The following is a 19,799-nucleotide window of genomic DNA, read 5'->3' on the forward strand; positions in this document are numbered from 1 at the left end:
TTAAAATATAAGTGGGCTAGGTACAGTGGCTCACACCTGTAATCAGCACTTTGGGAGGTCAAGGCAGGAGGATAGCTTGAGGCCAGGAGTTGAGACCAGACTGGTCAACAAAGCAAGACTCCATCTCCACAAAAAAGAAGCATCTGAAGCAGCACGTGGGGAAGTCAACAAGATGCGATCCTGGGCGTCTCCTGAGAGTGGCTTCTCAAGCTCAGGTGGCCACTTAAACTCACATAAATCCATGTTTGGTTACCAAAGTGCAGCATTTAAGCAAAATTTACAATTTTGTAACCTGCCTATGTTGGGGGAATGCAATGTTGGTTATTCCTACAATACTTGCCCCAGCACATGGGCAGCCCAGAGACATTTTTCCAACCTAATGATACATTTGAAATGTTTTCTCTTCCTACCATAGATCTCCCCAGTCTTGCAAAATAGATCTTGTTCTAAGTGCCTCAACACTTAGCTGTCTCTGAGCTGCCCACCTCTGCCAGTGGGACATACCCTAGACTAAGGTGAGAGATTAAGGAAGCTGGCCAGGCACAGTGGCTCATGCCTGTAATCCCAGCACTTTGGGAGGCCAAGGTGGATGGATCACCTGAGGTCATGAGTTTGAGATCAGACTGACCAACATGGAGAGACCCCGTTTCTACTAAAGATACAAAATAAGCCGGGTGTGGTGGTACATGCCTGTAATCCCAGCTACTTGGGAGGCTGAGGCAGGAGAATCACTTGAACCTGGGAGGTGGAGGTTGCAGTGAGCCGAGATTGCACCATTGCACTCCAGCCTGGGCAACAAGAGCTAAACTCTGTCTCAAAAAAAAAAAAAACAAACCCAAAAAACAAAAAAAAGATTAAGGAAGCCAGTGGAAGGCCCAGCATGGTTGCTCACACCTGTCATTCCAGCACTTTGGGAAGCTAAAGCAGGTGGATCACTTGAGGTCAGGAGTTCCTGAGGTTGGGAGTTCGAGACCAGCCTGGCTAACATGGAGAAACCCTGTCTCTACTAAAAATACAAAATTAGCCAGGCATGATGGTGCATGCCTGTAATCCCAGCTACTTGGGAGGCTGAGGCAGGAAAATCACTTGAACCCGGGAGGCGGAGGTTGTGGTGATCTGAGACCCTGCCATTGCATTCCAGCCTGGGCGACAAGAGTGAAACTTTGTCTCAAAAAATAAAAAAAAAAATAGAGAGGCCCTTGTACCACCCCGCAGAGACAGATTTCAAATACCAAAGAGGCTCCCGGGGACTGCAGCAGGCACTGCAGTAGAGCCTTAGAATGCCTTGGAAACCTGTCATGGTCCAACAGCCATGAGGAACAGGCAAAACCATCCCTGTGAAGCCCTGATAAGACACATGCTTGCGAATGGAACACCTCAGGGTCTTTGGGACCCATATCACATGCCTCATGGAAAAAGCGATTAATACCTCCAACTTCCATGAGCCTGGCTTACTGTGCAGAGAGCAGAGGAGGCTCACCGGTCCAGCATCTCCCCTTCCAGGTTTTAACGGGCACAGCCCACTCCAGAGGAACCTGCTTCCCAGCGTCCTTTGCAGAGCTATGGTGTGCAACTAGGTGGGGAGGTGAGCAGCAGCTTATGTGTGACCTTCCAGCAGTGTTCAGGACACGACCTTCTCTCCTGGGTTGGAGCTTAAGGTGTCACCTAGGACTATGCGTTGAAGATGTGTGTAGGGGGTGGAGGGAATGGGAAGATAGAAATAATGATCCCTGCTGATGGTAAGGCCACAGTACCTAGGTCTTGGTTATCCCTCTTCCCCCTACAAAAGGGAAAAAGCAAGCAGGGGTCAGGGCGTGGGGGAGACAGAGAGAAGCCAAATTCTGTTAAGTCAGTAGATTGTAGCATTAGGCCAAATGCCTGGCACGGACCATTTTACAGAAGAGCAAACAGCTCAGATGACATTCCTCTAGCTGAACAAGGCAGGGGTTTCCCATCGTCAAATGTGTTAGCTTATAACTAACAGGTGGCTTCTCAGAGAAGCAGGATGGTTGCCAGGAGCTGAAGAAATGGGGAGATGCTGATTAAAGGACGCAATCTTTGTTATGACATGAACACATGTTGGGTTGTAAGGCACAGCATGGGTGGTGGCGGCGGCTCTGTTGATCTAGTCATTACACAATGCTTAGGTATTTCCAATCAACACATTTTACAGACACTGAATACATGCTGGCTTTATTTGTCAGTTAAATATTTAAAAGAGGCAGCTTCTGGCTGGGTGCAGTGGCTCATGCCTGTAATCCCAGTAGTTTGGGAGGCTGAGGTGGGCAGATCACGAGGTCAGGAGTTCGAGACCAGCCTGGCCAACATAGTCAAATCCTGAATCTACTAAAAATACAAAAAATTAGCTGGGCATGGTGGCAGGTGCATGTAATTCTAGCTACTTGGTAGGTTGAGGCAGGAGAATCGCTTGAACCCAGGAGGCAGAGGTTGCAGTAAGCCAAGAGCCATTGCACTCGAGCCTGGGCAAAAGGAGTGAAACTCCATCTAAAAAAAAAAAAAAAAAAAAAGAAGAGGCAGCTTCTTTAGGATGTTACCATCCTACTCAGATTTATTACTGGCTCATACTGTTCTGTTTTAGGAAGTTTCTTCCCCTTATCCTTCAGTTTCCGTATTTAAACAAGGGGCAGGGGTGGGGTGTGGTGGGAGAGGCCATGGCCTCAGGCACACACTGAAGGTGACATCCCATATCTCAACGGATCAAGGTAAATACCATAACTTTTTAAAAACCAATGAATGCAAAAGAAACCTACAATGAACAGAATGTCAGAACTGTAAATATGGGCTCCAACCCTGCTTACACAGCCCTGACTTGCCCTAACCCCAGGCCAACTTTCCACAAAACTATGAAAACAAAGCAGATGACCTGTGAGGTCACCCTTTGCCAATGTGCATTAAAATATTTTTTGGCGACTGAGTTCCCAGCACTCCCTTAAGTCTCCTATCCCAGGCGAGTGCCTCACCCTACCTCAGCTCTGGGCAGCACCTGGGAGAAAGAAGCACCTGCGGACAGGTAAAGTCTTAGTGCAGTGCCCGGCTGAGTCATGATGGCAACTTGAATTCAGGCTCATCTGCTTTCTTGGAAAAGGTTAAATACAGGGACATGTAAGATATTCATGTTCTGTAGCGTCTAGAAGGCAGCGAGAAACCTCAAGCAGAGGGGCAGGAGATCACCTTGATTTCTGGACTCTTCAGTGGGGGTTTTACAAACTGATCTGAGTAAAATTCAAAAGGATCCAGTTTTCCCCAATACCTAACTGGAAACTCATCTGTGGCATGAAGCCACACCTTCCTTAAAGTGGCCCCATGGAATTTTTTTAAAGACGGAGTCACACTGTTACCCAGGCTGGACTTGAACTCCTGGGCTCAAAGAGTTCTTCCCGGCTCAGTGTCCCAAGTAGCTGGGACCACAGACACTCATTACTGATGCTGCCACAATTTTGTGTTAACATTTCTCCCTTGCCTTTTATCCAAGACCAATCACCCTGTTGCTTGCACGCAGGGTAAAGTTGGCAAACTGGCCTTCCAAATCATGTCCTTGGCCGGGGGTGGTGGGTCATGCCTGTAATCCTAGCACTTTGGGAGGCCGAGGTGGGTGGATCACCTGAGGTCAGGAGTTGAAGACCAGCCTGGCCATTATGGTGAAACCCCATCTTTTTAAAAAAAAAAAAAAAAAGAAAGAAAGAAAAGGGCTATACCAAATCATGTCCTTTTATAAGTGAAGTTTTATTGGCCCACAGCTAGACCCATTTCCTTCCCTATTCTCTGCAGCTGCATTACAGTGGGCGAGTTGGAGCCGCTGTGCTACAACAGCAGGGGCAACGGAGCTGATGACGAGCGGGACCAGCAAAGCTGAAAACGTTTAGTCTCTGGCCCTTTAATGAAAGTTTGTGGACCCCCGGGGCTCAGGTGAAGTCAAACTGCAAACATACTAAGTTTCCTTCCAGATCCAGAGGGCTCTGCAAATCAAGACTGGTGTAAGAATTGCCATTGTGCTCTGTGCTATGTCAGCTGTCTTTTTGAGAGTCTTGCTCTGTTGCCAAGCTGGAGTGCCATGGCACGATCTCGGCTCATTGCAATCTGACTCCCTGGTTCAAGCGATTCTACTACCTCAGCCTCACAAGTAGCTGGGATTGCAGGCACACGCCACCACGCCCAGCTCATTTTTGTGTTTTTAGTAGAGACAGGGTTTCACCATGTTGGCAAGGATGGTCTCAATCTTCTGACTTCGTGATCCACCCGCTTCAGCCTCTTATAGTGCTGGGATTGCAGGCATGAGCCACTGTGTTCTGCCAGCTATCCCTTTCTATTAAGGCTGTTCCTCATTTTTATTCGGTGATTACCTGTACATTTTCAGTCTCATTCTAGCAGGTTTAGACAGGTCAGCCCCCACTTCTGAATGATTTAACCCCACCCACCGCCACCTTCTAATTTCCTAGAAATGGAAAGGTAAGACTCCCCCTACCCTAGAAGTTTGCTGGTCCTAGACTTCCCTCTTAGCCTACTTTTCTGAATCTTGGAATTCTTACCAGTCTCAAAAATTTCTTTACATTCCCAAATTTTTTCATAATACTCATTCAGCCTTATTCTCTTGAACTACATTCTCAGCTTTGTGCAAAGCCCATTTGTGTCTCTGCCAAAAAATTTGGTATCTTTTAATATGTTTTACAAGTCACACTTGCCAGTTCAGAGCAAAATCTTCTGCAGGAGGGTTTGTTGTATTCCAAGACCATGGGGCCAAATCTAGCCTGCCACCTGTTTTTGTAAAGTTTTACTGGAACACAGGCAATTGTTTTTTCTTGCAATCTATGGTTGCTTTTGTGCCAAAACCAGAGAGCTGAGTCGTTGCAAAAAGACTTTATGCTACCCACCCCGCCCCTCACTGCCTGGAGTATTTAATATCGGGTTCACAGCTTTTTACTTACCTCTGCTCGCTCTATCGGCAGTCCGAGTTTGGTAGGTGATACCAGCTTGGATCTAAAACCCTTAAAGCTCACACAGCTGTTAACAACAACAAAAGCCTTCTAAACAGGCTGATGTCTTTCCTTTTTACCTGAAGAGCTACAACAAGAAGTACAAGGAACGTTTCTGTGATTTCAATCTATGGGATCCCCCTTGACAGGTCAACAACCTTCTAGAACAGAAACGCAGCTCAGACGCATGACAAACAGCAGAAAGGTAACAGTAGCACCTGTACAATAGCACCAGCACTCAGTGACCAAACACTTTTCTGATCAAAACTATTATCTCCAAAGAGACTAATTCTATCCTGGGTCTCTGCCATCATTTTAATCTTTTCTTCTTACAATAGCGATTCAGCAGTACACCATCACCCACCTGATGTAAAACTTAACGGACTCAGATTTGCCCAAACTACCACCATTAACAAAATAAACTAGTTCCTCTATTTCACAAGGGAAATAGTCTCTTCTATACAGCCTATAAAAATTTACATCCTTTTTTCCTAGTTTACCAAGATCTACTTAATCTATTTCACTTCCAGAGATATTCAGCTTGATGAGGGCACACAAGAATTTATATTAAAAAACACAGTATTTGAAGGAAAGAGGCCAGCAGTAGAAACCAAGCAGCTTTGGGAAAGTTATATATCCACTGAGATTTCATAACTTCCTAAGGGTCCATCTATGAGAAGAGGCTGGATTTTCCGTTGTCAGTCCAGCAAACACTACACGCTTTCTGTGATGAAACAGATGCTGGCGTGAGGCTGCCCCACACATCACATATCCCAACCCCAAGTCCAGGGCCCACTGGGGCTCTAGACTTTTCTCTCCAAATAGAAGTAAACAGTTTTGAATTCCACAACAGATAATAAGCACAGGATGGGCTAGTTAGCTTGATATTTGGCGCCACCTCCAGGTCAAACTGCATTTTGTTTTACTACGGTAGGAACTCACTGAGAAATCCAACGTGCGTTTATAATCAAGTCATTGAATGGGGTGGGGGTTGGGGATGGAGACCCTCACACCATAACTGTCCATGGAGGACTGCAGAAGTGAGTGTTCCTTACGTCATGCTAGCACAAATCTGCTTTTTTATTGTAAGACAACAGGTAAAAGAAACCACACAAATATGTAAGGCAAACACTCTTAGAATGATCACCCAGGTTATGAAATAGAGGTTTTCCAGCAACCCCGGACCCTTCATATATACCTTCCTCACCTTAACCCTTCCTACTCTAGAGATTAGCTTCAGTTTTTCTATATCATCTAACTAGTTTAATAATTCTACCAGAGATGGATCAGTTTTAAAATTGGAATCCATGACGTAGAAGCTATCCCCATTAGATAGAGCAGGGCTCAGTAGACCCCACGTTCGAATGACCAAGTCGACTTGCTCAATAATCCTTGGAGGAAGAGACAAAGGCGACAAGTGTCTCCAAAGCACTGCTTTGCTTTCATCCCTGTTGCCCCAGCCGTCGCCTCTGGGCCGGTGATGTGGGAGCAGCCAGCCCTGGAAGTGGTGCCCAGAGCCTGTGTCACTGGCCTCGCCTTTGGAGAGCTGGGCAGCAGCACTGGTCGGAAGTCCTGACAGCTGATGATCCTCTTCGGCTGAGCTAGAGGTCTTGGCTGGGCTCTAGGGTCGCCTCGAGCTGCCCCACAGAGACCAGGGTGCTGAGCTGCCCCGAGGCACCGCTTTCGGGTGGGAAGGTGACTAAGTCTGAGTTCTTGTTCTCACTCTGATCACTATGCTGCTTCTTGTGGCATCTCAGAGAGTCATCCCTGACGAAGGAGGCGCCACAGGTCTCACAGCGAAAGGCCCTCTGTGTCACGATCTTAGCCATGTGTTGGGAGCTGCTCTCTCTGGGCACTTCCTTGCCCAGAGGGGCCCAGTTCTCCGTCTTGGCTTCGTCCCTGTGCACCTTGTCGATGTGCTTGGCCAGGCTGCTGGGCCGCTTCGTGTCGAAGCTGCAGAAGTCACACTTGAAGGGACGGTCCTTACAGTGGACTCTGCTGTGCACGCGCAGGGCGGCTGCGCTGGAGCAGGAGTAGCTGCACTCAGGACACTTCTCCGGGTGGTCGGCCTGGTGCAGCCGGCTGTGCTCCAGGAGGTCAGCCCGGTCTCGGCCCTGGAAGGCACAGTGCAGACACTTGAAGGTGTGCTTGATGCGGATGTGCGATTTGAGGTTCGCCTTCATGGTGCAGCGGACGTCACAGAACTCGCACTTGAAGGGCTTCTCCCCCGAGTGCACGATCATGTGCCTTTTCAAGTCTGAGCTGATTTTGAACTTGGCGCTACAGAGCCAGCACTGGAAGGGGGTATCCCCTAGCAACGGAAGGTGTGTTTCCATTAGAACAGGCAGGCAAAACAGACCCTCCCACCCCAACCTGCCTCAGCACACTTGGCTGCAATGAGATGGTTGGGTTTTGTGAACTCATAACTACCCACAACCTCCTAATGACAACACTTATTGTGCATATTAATGCGATCCTCATAGCAATCCTCTGAGTGGGTACTATTACCCCCATTTTACAGACGGGGCAACTGAGGCTCAGAAAGGTCAAGTTACTTGACTCAGGTCAAACAGCAGGGATTTGGAACCCAGGCACTATGGCACTCAAGTCCATACTCTTGATGACTTCAGCTGCAAATCTAAACTCCCATTTAACTTGACATCCCAGAATTGAATGTGGAAGAGATGAGATTTAAATTACAAACTGCTTCAAATCAAGCTAAGACCTGTGAACATGCTTAATATAGTGTTTAATCTATACGACCATCAGTTATTCAGCTTGTATCTCAAGTAAAGTTTCTTACTTTTATAACTACAGGCTGAATTTTACTTATTAATGCATAATTATGGCAGCAGGCGATAAATAATGAAGAGCCATAGTTTCTTCTCTAATTTAGAGTCCCATTCCCTGGAGATGTTGCTAAGGGTTTTTAGTTGTTTTGGAGGTTGCTGCTTTAAATGTCAGTTGACTATAAGCAAAGATAAGCATCATATCCTACACACCCTCATCCTTTCCCCAACCTCTTCCTGCCTTCTGGTGGTTGTGACTTTTACACTTTTAGGCTGAGTAGTAGCCTCACATCTTATTCCATCAGCTTGTGAGAATTTTTGAGGAATCACTCCTCTTCTCCACACTTAACTCCTCACTTGTTAGAAGTAGCATTCTTTAAGTAAAAAAAAAAAACTTCCATTCTGTCTGGTGAATTCTCATACTTTAATCATTTTCAGATTTCAAGTTCAGAAGCCAACTATAAATAATTAATTGTGACTGGGAATGTGATATTCAGAGCCAAACACTGCACCAGGATTACAACCACTTCCTTATAAGTCTGCTGTCACACTTGGGCCAGTGGATGGAGTAACTACCCATCAATATCATTTTCTTTTCATGCAGGCTGCTCATTTTGGGGCATATTTTAGCTTGCTTCTTGATTAGACTATTTCTTGAAAAAAGGAATCTCAATTTCAGATGTCATCCATTCTCATAATTTTGTAACTTTCACAAGGAGTGTTTAAAATGGATTTTTAGAATTTCTGATTTAGTTTCTCTTGATCTTCTATAAAAGTATCACCCTGATATTTCTCTTTGCTGCAATCCCAGTTAGCCATATCAGATATTCACATATCAAATATCTCATACCAGATGTTTTCTCCCTTCCTTTGCTAGAGTTTATCTTCTAGTAATTTCCACTAGCATGGTGGCTGGGAGTAAAGTCTTGAGTCCTTGCACATCATTCTGTTTTGCTCTCATACTTGAGATAGTTTGGCTGGGTATAGAATTCTAAGTTCAAAATCATTTCCCAACTTTTGAGGGCACTGTTCCATTGTCTCCTAGGAGCCAATACTACAAGACATATTTTCAGATATAGATCTCCCCTGTCCACTCCCTTCCATCCTGATTGGAATCTTGTGAGCACTTTTACTCTCCTGGCCCCTTAGAATTGTGGACTTCATTTCTCATATGATTTTCTATTTTCACTCTATTTTCTTCTTATTTCCATTTTCTTTTATTCCTAGATCTGGTCAGAAACCAGACTTCAGGAATGGCTGTTATTCTCAGTTCATTCACCCAATTTCCCCCCCAGTCTCTGAGAAATTAATGTTATAGCTAGCAATCCTAGTTTTATTTCATACCTCTTTGTTCTTATTATCTCTTCATAGGTCTCTATTTGGATGCAGTATTTCTGTCAGTGGGTAGATGCCAAATAGAATGTGAAAATTACCCAAGTACTCTTTACTTCCAGGATTAGTTATTAGACTTGGCTCATTTTAGTCCACTCATTTCCTATAAATGACTCATAATCCTTGGTTGACTATATTTGGGAAAGTAGACTGGTTTAATGATTAGACATGGATGCCAGGGGTTTCGCCTGCTACTGGGTTGGTTGGGCAGTTTTGCCAATAGGCCTTGGTTAGTCCCCCAAGCTTTGTGGCCCTGGCTGTCTACATGCTTGTTCCAAGCCCAGGGCTTTTGGGGCACTTGGATATCGGCTGGGAACATTGGCTCTCAACTGTATGGCTGCTTCCCATTTGTCTGTTGGGACACAGTTTTCTGTGCTTTAGACATCACTATATTCTTGTCTGCTCACCATTTTCCAGGAATTCATTGAAAAATTTCAACTTGTGAGCATCCTTATGAGTATCTCAAATCCCATTTTTATGTGCCACGATCAGTTAGTCCTATTGTTATTTCAGTGGGGTTCCATAAAGAAGGGAAGGAGTTCCTAAGATTACAAGTTTGTGATTTTAGTTATACTCAACTGATCTTGCTACATTTCCAAATTAAGCCATGTAGTCAATGTGTACATTTACTAAAACATGTAGTTTATAGGTCTGACTTATCTGGGATACATCCTTGGCTTTCTGGTGGTTATGGTGGCTATCTACCCCCAGCTGGATTCTATACAGTCAAGATATAAAAACCCAGCTGTCAGTCATATTTTACCAAACGCTGTTGTTCCAGCAACAGAAAAATGACAAGCCTCATAATCATCACAGAAGTTTCAAATTCTTATACTTCTACCACACCCAATCATTTAAGTTGCTTGTGTTGTTAAGTAAATGAAGGTTAAGAAATTAGAGAAAACGTAAGAGACCGAGGTTTTTGGGTCAGGGACTCACCTGTGTGTGACCGCAGGTGGACGGTGAGCTGGCTGGAGTTGCGGCTGGCGTAGGGGCAGAGCTGGCATTTGTACGGCCGCTCGTCCGAGTGGATCCGCAGGTGCTTCTTGAGGCTGCTGCTGTCCACGGCGGCGTAGTCACACAGGTGGCACTTATGTGGCTTCACACTGGTGTGGCACCGCATGTGCATGGTTAGGTTGTCCTTCCGGCTGAAGCACTTGTCACAGAACTCACACTTGTGCGGTTTGTCTCCTTCAAACACATAAGGAGTCAAAGTTAAAGGCTTTTTGGTCAAGATGACTGCAGAGATTTGACCAAGATGGTAGCCTGGGCACATGGTGTGCCTCCTCCTGTCCAAAACCCAGAGAGAAAGACACTGAACTCTACATCAGTATTTTGGGAAACAAGAATGTATGCCATTCATTGGTAGCTCAGAGATCCTAAGGGACAGATTACATAAATATCAGATTGACGGAGAAAATTATAGGCCAAACCCTGTTTGGGAAAATGGCAGTGGTTATAGAAGTGCTCAGGGTAAGAAGTGTCAGCTGTATGGATCTTGGGCAGCTTCATGAACCACATGGCGAATGGTCAGGTTGACCCCTTCCTCTCACTTCTTCCAACCAGCAAGCAGCATAGCATCTCTCCCTAAGCTGTTGGTCAAAGGGTGCGGAGGTCAGAAAAAGAATACAAAGGCCTGGTAGTCAGAGATGCCATGGACAGCAGAGGACCACATAGCCAGAATATTTCCATCCAGCCAGGTTTCACTATTACCCCCTAGCCCAACAATTCCAGGCTGATCTTATCTAAATAAAAGTTAGTTTACCTAATAACCAAATGCTTGGGGAAGGCCAGAACCAGAAAGAGATGCCCAACTCAAGAATAACTTAGTTACTAAAGCCAAAGAAGGAAGTGAAATTACAGAAATGAAAACTATGGACATCAAAATAAAAGTGCTAATAAGGTGACCAGCAAAAAAGGGTGTCAAATGACAGCTACTGGTGGACATATCATCATACATTTGTCCAAACCCACAGAACGTACAACACCAAGAGTGAACCTTGGTAAGTGCGGTGGCTCGCACCTGTAATCCCAGTGCTTTGGGAGGCTGAGGTGGGTGAATCGCTTGAGCCCAGGAGTCTGAGATCAGCCTGGGCAACATGGCAAAACCCTGTCTCTACACAAAAAAAATACAAAATATTAGCTGGATGTGGTGGTGCATGCCTGTAGTTCCAGCTACTTGGGAGGCTGAGGTGGGAAGATCACCTGAGCCCAGGAGGTTGAGGTTGTCAGTCGAGATGGTGCCACTGCATTCCAGATTGGGTGACAAAGCGAGACCCTGTCTCAAAAAGAAAAGTGGACCTTACTATAAACTATGGTCTTTGGTTGAGAATGTTGTGTCAGTGCAGGTTCATCTATCGTAAAAATGCACGACTCTGGTGAAGGATGTGGTAATGGGGAAGGCTGTGCATGTATAGGAGCAGGGGGCATATGGGAAATATCTGTATCATTTTTGTTTTTAGACAGAATCTCACTCTGTTGCCTAGGCTGGAGTGCAGTGGTGCAATCTCGGCTCACTACAATCTCCGCCTCCCTGGTTTAAGCAGTTCTTCTGCCTCAGCCTCCCGAGTGGCTGGGACTACAGGCATCCACCACCATGCCCAGCTAATTTTTTGTATTTTTAGTAGAGACGGGGTTTCACTGTGTTAGCCAGATAGTCTCCATCTCCTGACCTCGTGATCCGCCTGCCTCAGCCCCGCAAAGTGCTGGGATTACAGGCATGAGCCAACCCGCGTCCAGCTGGAAATATCTGTATCTTCTGGTCTTTAGGTTCACTTTTGCTGTGAACCAAAAACTGCTCTTATAAAACAAAACAAAACCAAAAACCCATCTATTAAAAAGTCTTAGAAGTGAAAGATATTGCTGAAGAATCTCCCAAAAGGACGAGAGGGAAAAGATGCCAAAAGGTAAGACGGGAAAGCTCGTTCTAGACGGTCCAGGATAGCAGAGAAGAGTTATCTCCTGACACTAAGGACAGACATGCATCTTATTTAGAAGCAGGGTGGTCCAATTTCAGAACCCTAAGAATGGTGAGATCTGGAAGCTTCCAGAAAGAAAATCAGCAGAAAAATGCTCACATCAGCATAAAGCTCCTCAGAATGGCAGATGCTAGCAAGATAGAAACAGGATCTTCAACGTTCTATAGAAACTGTTTTAATAGAATCTTTTTATTTACTTATTTTAAATTTTTAAATTTTCCTGGCAACTTTCATTTAATTAATAGAATCTTATACTTGAATTAGCATTCAGTGAGAAGAGGAGATAGTTGATATGACTTGGTATCACACTTAAAAAGCATACACCAGAATAAAAATAAGGGTGATGGTAAAGGTAACACGGGAATATGAGAAAATAGTACAATGGACAAAGTAGAGCTTTCAGATGAGAGAAAACCACCATCAAAGGACTTGGACACAATGGCTCACACCTGTAATCCGGACACTTTGAGAGGGTCACTTAAGTCCGGAAGTTTGAAACCAGCCTGGGCAACATACCAAGACTATGACTCCACCAAAAAAAAAAAAAAAAAAAAGGATTAGCTGGGTGTGGTGGTATACCCTTGTAGTCCCAACTATTTGGGAGGCTCAGGTAGGAGGATCACTTGAGCCCAGGAGGTGAGCTCTGATTACACCACTGCACTCTAGCCTACGCGGCAGAACAAGAACCAGTCTCAAACAAAAAAACCAAACATGGATAGCACAAAATAAAAATCACATCAAATATCAGATACCTAGATGTCAAACTAAATACTATAAACAAAAATGTATCACATTTCCCTCTTAAAGATTTAAATTATAGGTCAGGTGCTGTGGCTTACACCTGTAATCCCAGCACTTTGGGAGTCCGAGGCAGGAGGATTGCTTGAGGCCAGAAGGTTTAAGGTTGAGACCAGTCTGGGCAACATAGGGAGACCCTGTCTCTACTTTAATAAAGTTAAAAAATATATTTAAGTTAAATTAAGAAAAAAAGTCTCTAAATTCTCTTTAGATACCTAAATCAAAGTGATAAGAACAGAACAGAAATTCTAGAAAAATGCTTTTAAAAAAGTAAGAATATCAATTTTAACATTAGACAAAATAGAAATCATGGTGAAATTCATTAGAAATTTCATATGGATGAGAGAATTCAGTATGCAGATAAAAGTCAGAATTTTATGAATGTAACATGGCTTCACAAACGGTTTTTCAAAAATGTCAGCTTGGAAATTTTAGAATGTCTTTTAGGACAGTTTTTGTCAAAATTAGATTACAAACTCTAGAACTAGATAAGAGTTTTGTATTTCAAAACCTATAGCCTATAATGGCTTTAAAGAAGTTTGTAGACTTAAATTCATTTTTAACAAAATGCTGAAATCGAGTGAACAGTATGCAGTTCAAGAAACAAAAGAAAGAATTGAGACTGCGTACAGCACTTGATCAACAAAAGGAAAAAGGTGCTTAAAAAGGAAGGCTTAGGTCACAAAGAGGATACCAGGAGACCAGGGTTCTTCATCTCAACACTATTGGCAATTCTCTGCTGTTTGGTGCTTTCTTCTGCATTGGTAGGATGTTCAGCAGTCTCCCTGGCCTCTACCCACCAGATGCCAGTAGGACCCTTCCTTCCCTAGTTGTGACAACCAAAGATGTTTCCAGATATTGTCCCGTTGGGGGGCAAAATTTTACTTCGTCATTCCAATAGACTTTGGAAAAGCAGAAGGGGACTAAAGATGGACAATGTCAATGGTGACTGTTCAATTGAACTTTACCCCAATAAATTTAGAAGACTCAGTAAGATGGGTGATGGTCCAGGAAGAGGTAACACTGCAAAGTCTAGATTAAAAGATTGAAAACAGGCTGGGCACAGTGGCTCATGCCTGTAATCCCAGCACTTTGGGAGGCTGAGGCGGGTGGATCACTTGAGGTCAGGAGTTTGAGACCAGCCTGGCCAACATGGTGAAACAGAGTCTCCACTAAAAATACAAAAATTAGCCAGGCATGGTGGTGCAAAGCTGTAATCCCAGCTACTCAGGAGGCTGAGGCAGGAGAATCACTTGAACCTGGGAGATAGAAGTTGCAGTGAGCCAAGACTGCGCCACTGTACTCCAGCCTGGGTGAGAGCAAGATTCTGTCTCTCTAAAGAAAGAAACAGATTGGTAACAATGAAAAATGATGTTAAAGATCTACTCCCTAAGGTAAATTGTTTATTGTTCTCAAATATTTGCTGTAACTTCAGCGGAGAATTATGCTTCCCTTTCCCAATAGCCTCTGCTTTGGGCATGACTTACTTTGGCTAGTGAAATATAACAGAAAGTGACAAGAATTGTTGTCAAGGGCCACTGTGTGGTTCCTCACACTGGTTTCTCTTGCCCAAGAAGCCCTATGGTGTTCCAAGTCAGGAGTTTTTTTTTTAGACAGAGTCTCACTGTCACCCAGGCTGGAGTGCAGTGATGCGATCTCAGCTCACTGCAACCGCTACCTCCCAGGTTCAAGTGATTCTCCTGCCTCAGCCTCCTGAGTAGCTGGGATTACCAGTGCCCACCACCACAACTGGCTAATATTTGTATTTTTAGTAGAGATGGGGTTTCACCATGTTGGCCAGGCTGGTCTTGAACTCCTGACCTCAGGTGGTCCACCAGCCTCAGCCTCCCAAAGTGCTGGGATTACAGGCGTTAGCCACTGCACCTGGCCATCAACAGATTTTTATCTGGGGTCTGTGTATAAAATTTCAGGGGTCTAAGACCTTACATGGGAAATGATTACATTTTTATCTTCCCTACTTCTAACTGCAGTTTAGCATTGCCTCCAATTACAAATGTAGGCAACAAATCACACTAACAACAGTGCTGGAGACCCTCGTCAATGGACATGAAATGTGGTCGTACCACATTACACTTGCTGTGGTTCTCCAAATGATCACTTGTGCTCATCACTTCTGCAATTAGGGTAGTTAACATATAGCCACTAACTCCTGACATTAAATTCAGGGCTTCTCTGGGAATCCTGTGCATACTAATCACCTGGGTTTGGGAGGGTCTCATCAAGATGCAGATTCTGATTCAGGAGGTCTGCGGTGCAGGCTGGGTTCCTGCATTTTGATCTACCAAGCTCCCAGCTGATGTGGACATTTCTGGTCTTTGTACCACAGTTTGGGTAGCAAGCGTTTAAACTATGAAAACTGCATATGTAACATTGATGACCAAATCATAATATGGTTTTTAAAAATATGATACATCTTATTAGATGTAAAGACATCTTTTCGAGAAGAGTCTATCCAAATTGCCAGGAGTGCATAGCAGAAGGAAGGTCAAGAACGCCTTCACCTGGCTGTTCTGGACAGAGGCAGATCTACCGACTGGGCCCTGGAGAGAAGACCATAAGGAAGGCAGCTGGGGCTGACCGTGGGGACAGTGGCACATACGGAGCAGTCTCAGTTGTCACTGATGTTGACATTGCTATCTCAGCCTAATGTACGCCTCCGCCTGTGCTTCTAAGGATTGGAGCAGAGAGGGGATTGTGTGGAAGTTCTACCAAACTTTCAAGGAAAGACATTTCCGTAGTCAACTGTTTCACAGCACAGAGAAAGATTTTGCTTCAGCTCACTTTATAACAGCTACCCGATACCAATGCCAAATGAAGAAATACAAAGTGGGATAAACACAAACATAAATCAGTCTCCTTTATGAAGATAAATAAATGCCTCAGGACCATCTTAAGCTAGTGATATCGGTGTGGGGAAGGATGGCTCACACCTCTAATCCCAGCACTTTGGGAGGCCAAGGCAGGAGGATCCCTTGAGGCAGGAGTTTGAGACCAGCCTTGACAACATAGTGAGACCTCATCTCTACAAAGTAAAATAAAATTAGCTGGGTGTAATGGGGCATGCCTGCAGCCCCAGCTACTTGAGAGGCAGAGGCATGAGGATCACTTGAGCCTGATCACCTTCCAGCCTGGGTGACAGAGCAAGACCTTGACTCAAAAAAAAAAAAAGAGGAAAATGCAAACCATTTGAAATGCAACCACTATTCCCATTTAAACACACACCTCAGAAAACCAACCTCAGAAGGCTAAGAATAAACTTGAATGCCATGAGTGATCTTGTCCAAAGTCCCAGGGATTCTAACCCTACAGTGATGGTGACATCAAAGCATGCCATAAGGAGTAAGACAGACGATTTGTTTTGACTGCTACTCTTCAGTGTGAACTGAAGCACCAGCGCCAAGGCACACAAGGTCAGGTATAATGTCAGAAAGAGAAAACTTATTTGCATATGTTAATTTACTTAGGCAATCCAAAAGAACTACATGTTAGAATCCCCGCCTCCCACTTAGAGCTGGGTCAGAGACATGCTGACCTTTTTCCCTCTTCTCTTGGTAACAGAACCTTCTTTGCAGCTGGGTACTTGGCTACACAGAAGCAAACTGCCTTTTCCCAGCCTTCATTTCCACAGCTGGGGGTGGCCATGTGATTAAGTTCTGGCCAAATGGGTGAGCCTACGTGATGTTCCTTTAGGGTGGCAGGAGTCCACTGTGGAGCAGGCTAACAAGAGCTGAACCCTTGGGATGACCAAGCAACGCAGGAGTCTGGGTCTCTGAAACCACGGGGCTGGTGCCACCCCAGCCTGATCACTTACACCTGGAACATCATGGGGCAGAAATACTTTGGCTTTAAACTACCATTACTTGAGTCCCACTAGTCACAAGGAATGCTACTTCTGGGTCATGCCCCAGGGAAGGAATACCAGGAGGCCCCCATACCTCTTTCTCCTACTTTCCATTAGTTCAGTTCAGAGAACTAAAGCAGTCACCTTGAGCCCAGTGAAGCAGACTCAGTTTACTTACACTAGGGAGGTGTATTGCTTCCCCGACTCAAGAACAATGCCTTACCTTCTATGTCCTGGATCCTCAGCATGCCCTGCACTACCTCGAGGAAACGTTAACCCAGCTCCTGTGCCTCTCTTGGGTCGACCCCAGCACTGCGGACATCGCGGGCCTTTAGTTATTGTGAAGGCTAGCTTGTGAATGTTAAGATTCTTGGCCTCCGCCCGCTGAATGGCAGTAGCCTAGTCCCAGTTGAGAACAATCGCTCAAGTTATTTTCAGGATTGCGTTACCCACTCTGAAATTCCTTAATCCGAGCTGTCTCATCTTTCCTCAAAGGGCCCCACAAATCTGCATGATTTTCCTGACTTCATCATCCTGGCAGCCTGTCTTCCAAGGTGAAGATCAAACATTTCCTTGCTAACACGCTTGTCGTGATCCACTGTCCCCAGACAAAAGTGGCCATCTCTTCTGTGATAGCACAATGCCCATCTTTCTGGACAGAGACTGCCGTCTTTTTCCGGAAATCTCTGTCCTCTCAGTGAAGGGGGTCCAGAGGCTCATCTGGGCACGTGTTGCTCTCTTAAAACCATTCCTCATGCCCCCTTGACACTTGGTATGGACATGACTAAGTCTTGCTCATGTTCCCCTAGGTCACAAGGGCTACTGCTTCTGGGTCACAGCTCAAGGGAGGCATGCCGTGGCCTGCTTCCATTGCCCACTGGTTAAGAGATGCAGAGAACTAGAGCAGCTGCCTGGGACCCAGAGGCTAAGCCACATGTCCAGGATGGCAGAGCCATTGGACCAGCTGTCGACTATCTGCCGCTGAAGTTGTACTTGAGAAATAAACCAGACTACGTTTAAGCCACTGAGAGTGGTTTCTGAAAGAACAAACCAATATCCTTGCTCAAACACGCAAGTATAGGATTTGTATTACAGACTAAGGGTTGCCAAAATGTTCTATAAAGGGCAAGATAGCATTTTAGGCAGGATGGCCACAGTGGCTCACGCCTGTAATCCCAGCACTTTAGGAGGCTGAGGCAGGTGGACTGCCTGAGGTCAGGAGTTCAAGACCAGCCCGGCCAACATGGCGAAACCCCGTTTCTACTAAAAATACAAAAATTAGCTGGGCATGGTGGCGGACACTTGTAATCCCAGCTACTTAGGAGGCTGAGGCAGGAGAATCACTTGAACCTGGGAGGTGGAGGTTGCAGTCAGCTGAGATTGCACCATTGTACTCCAGCCTGGATGACAGAGCAGGAGACTCTCTCTCCAAAAAAAAAAAAAAAAAAAGATAGTATTTTAGGCTTTGTGTGCCCCACAGTCCCTGTAGTAACTAATCTGCGCTTGTAGGGCCAGAAAGCTGCAAACGACAGGTAAACCAAGGAGCATGCCAACAGGCTGGAGCTGCCTTTGGAGTCGGTAGACTCCTGGTACAGATCCTGGCACTCCTTTGCTTCAGCACATCTTATTTCTCTTCTCAGCAGCTGGCTGCCCTAAAAAAAAAAAGCACCTTTAAGAAGCCACCATATTACTCTTCTCAGATTACTACAGCCATGGGTCTGCGTGGCTCTGGCAGACTCTTTACCTTCATTTCACACCCCTTTTGCTCCTTCCCCCAAGCCCACCCCACTAGACTAAGTTTCATGAGACAGATGAGGCAGAGACTGTCCTGTTCATTACTGTGTCCCGAGCACTTAATTCACATTCACTTCCTATCTTCTTACTGTGCTGTTGAACAGAATGGATACCTACCCGTGTGGATTCTAAGATGGCGGTCCAAGTCTTTCATGCCATGGACAGTTTTGAAGTGGCAACCTAGAAAAAATATAATTTTATTTTATTTTTTGAGAGAGGCAGTGGCATAATCTTGGCTTACTGCAACCTCCACCTCTCGGGTTCAAGTGATTCTCCTACCTCAGTCTCCTGAGTAGCCAGGATTACAGGTACATGCCACCACACCTGGCTAATTTTTGTATTTTTGGTGGAGACAGGGTTTCACCATTTTGGTCAGGCTGGTCTCGAACTCCTGACCTCAGGTGATCCACCCACCTCGGTCTCCCAAAGTGCTAGGATTATAGGCGTGAGCCACCATGCCCGGCCTGAAAATACAATGCTTAAAACAGAACCTCAGTTGAGTGTGGTGGCTCATACCTGTCATCCCAGAGCTTGGGAGACCAAGGTGGGAGGATCACTTGAGGCCAGGAGTTTGAGACTAGCCTGGGCAACATTGAGAGACCCTCACCCCCATTAAAAAAAAGTTACCCAGACATGGTGGTGCATGCCTGTAGTCCCAATTACTCAGGAAGCCAAAGAGGGAAGATCACATGCACTCACTCAGTGAGTTGGAGGCTGCAGTGAGTTATAATCATACTACTATATTCCAGCCTTAACACAGCAAGACACCATCTTGAGGGGAAAAAAGTGTTTGTAAATGTATAACCTCAAGATGGAAACTACTATGAATCCGATGTTCTGTTAAGTGCCACGCTGAGCTCTGGACGCTACAAGGACTCTTAGGGCCCCAGGGAAGGCTGTGTGTGCTGATGTGGATGGTCGCGTGTTGACAGCATGCAAAAGTAACAGGAACAGTCAGCACGAGGATTGGTGCAGGGCCTGCTTATCGGCACTTGGAACGGAGAAGGGGCTCAGCGCGCTGGGTTTTCTTCTTACCTGGGTAGCAACAGTTGAATGTCCGCTCTCCAAGGGTGGCCGTTTGTTCCCTTGACTCTGAGGCAAGAGTGATGACAGGGGCCTTCTGAGGGTCACTGCTTTCAGTGGAGAGGCAGGTCGCTTTTGGAACATCATTATCAAGTTCCGAAGCTGAAATCGA

The 19,799-nt window shown here is 45.4% G+C and overlaps 1 protein-coding gene across 2 annotated transcripts in view; it reads right to left on the reverse strand.

Moving 5' to 3' along the window:
• Positions 1-3,680: 3,680 nt before the first annotated feature.
• ZFP64 (ZFP64 zinc finger protein) overlaps positions 3,681-19,799 on the reverse strand; it is a 96,103-nt gene continuing 79,984 nt past the window's right edge. For both annotated transcript variants that reach the window (XM_021669110.2, XM_064382535.1), the window contains 4 exons: positions 19,640-19,789; positions 18,722-18,784; positions 10,112-10,363; positions 3,681-7,302 (listed from right to left, as the gene is read on the reverse strand). In XM_021669110.2, coding sequence (XP_021524785.2) covers positions 6,593-7,302; positions 10,112-10,363; positions 18,722-18,784; positions 19,640-19,789 — 1,175 coding nt within the window. In that variant the 3' untranslated portion in view covers positions 3,681-6,592. The remainder of the gene's footprint in view (positions 7,303-10,111; positions 10,364-18,721; positions 18,785-19,639; positions 19,790-19,799) is intronic.

This window comes from Aotus nancymaae, unplaced genomic scaffold (genome assembly GCF_030222135.1).
Source record: "Aotus nancymaae isolate 86718 unplaced genomic scaffold, 86718_ANA_hifiasm-v0.15.2.pri h1tg000029l, whole genome shotgun sequence".
Taxonomy (NCBI): domain Eukaryota; kingdom Metazoa; phylum Chordata; class Mammalia; order Primates; family Aotidae; genus Aotus; species Aotus nancymaae.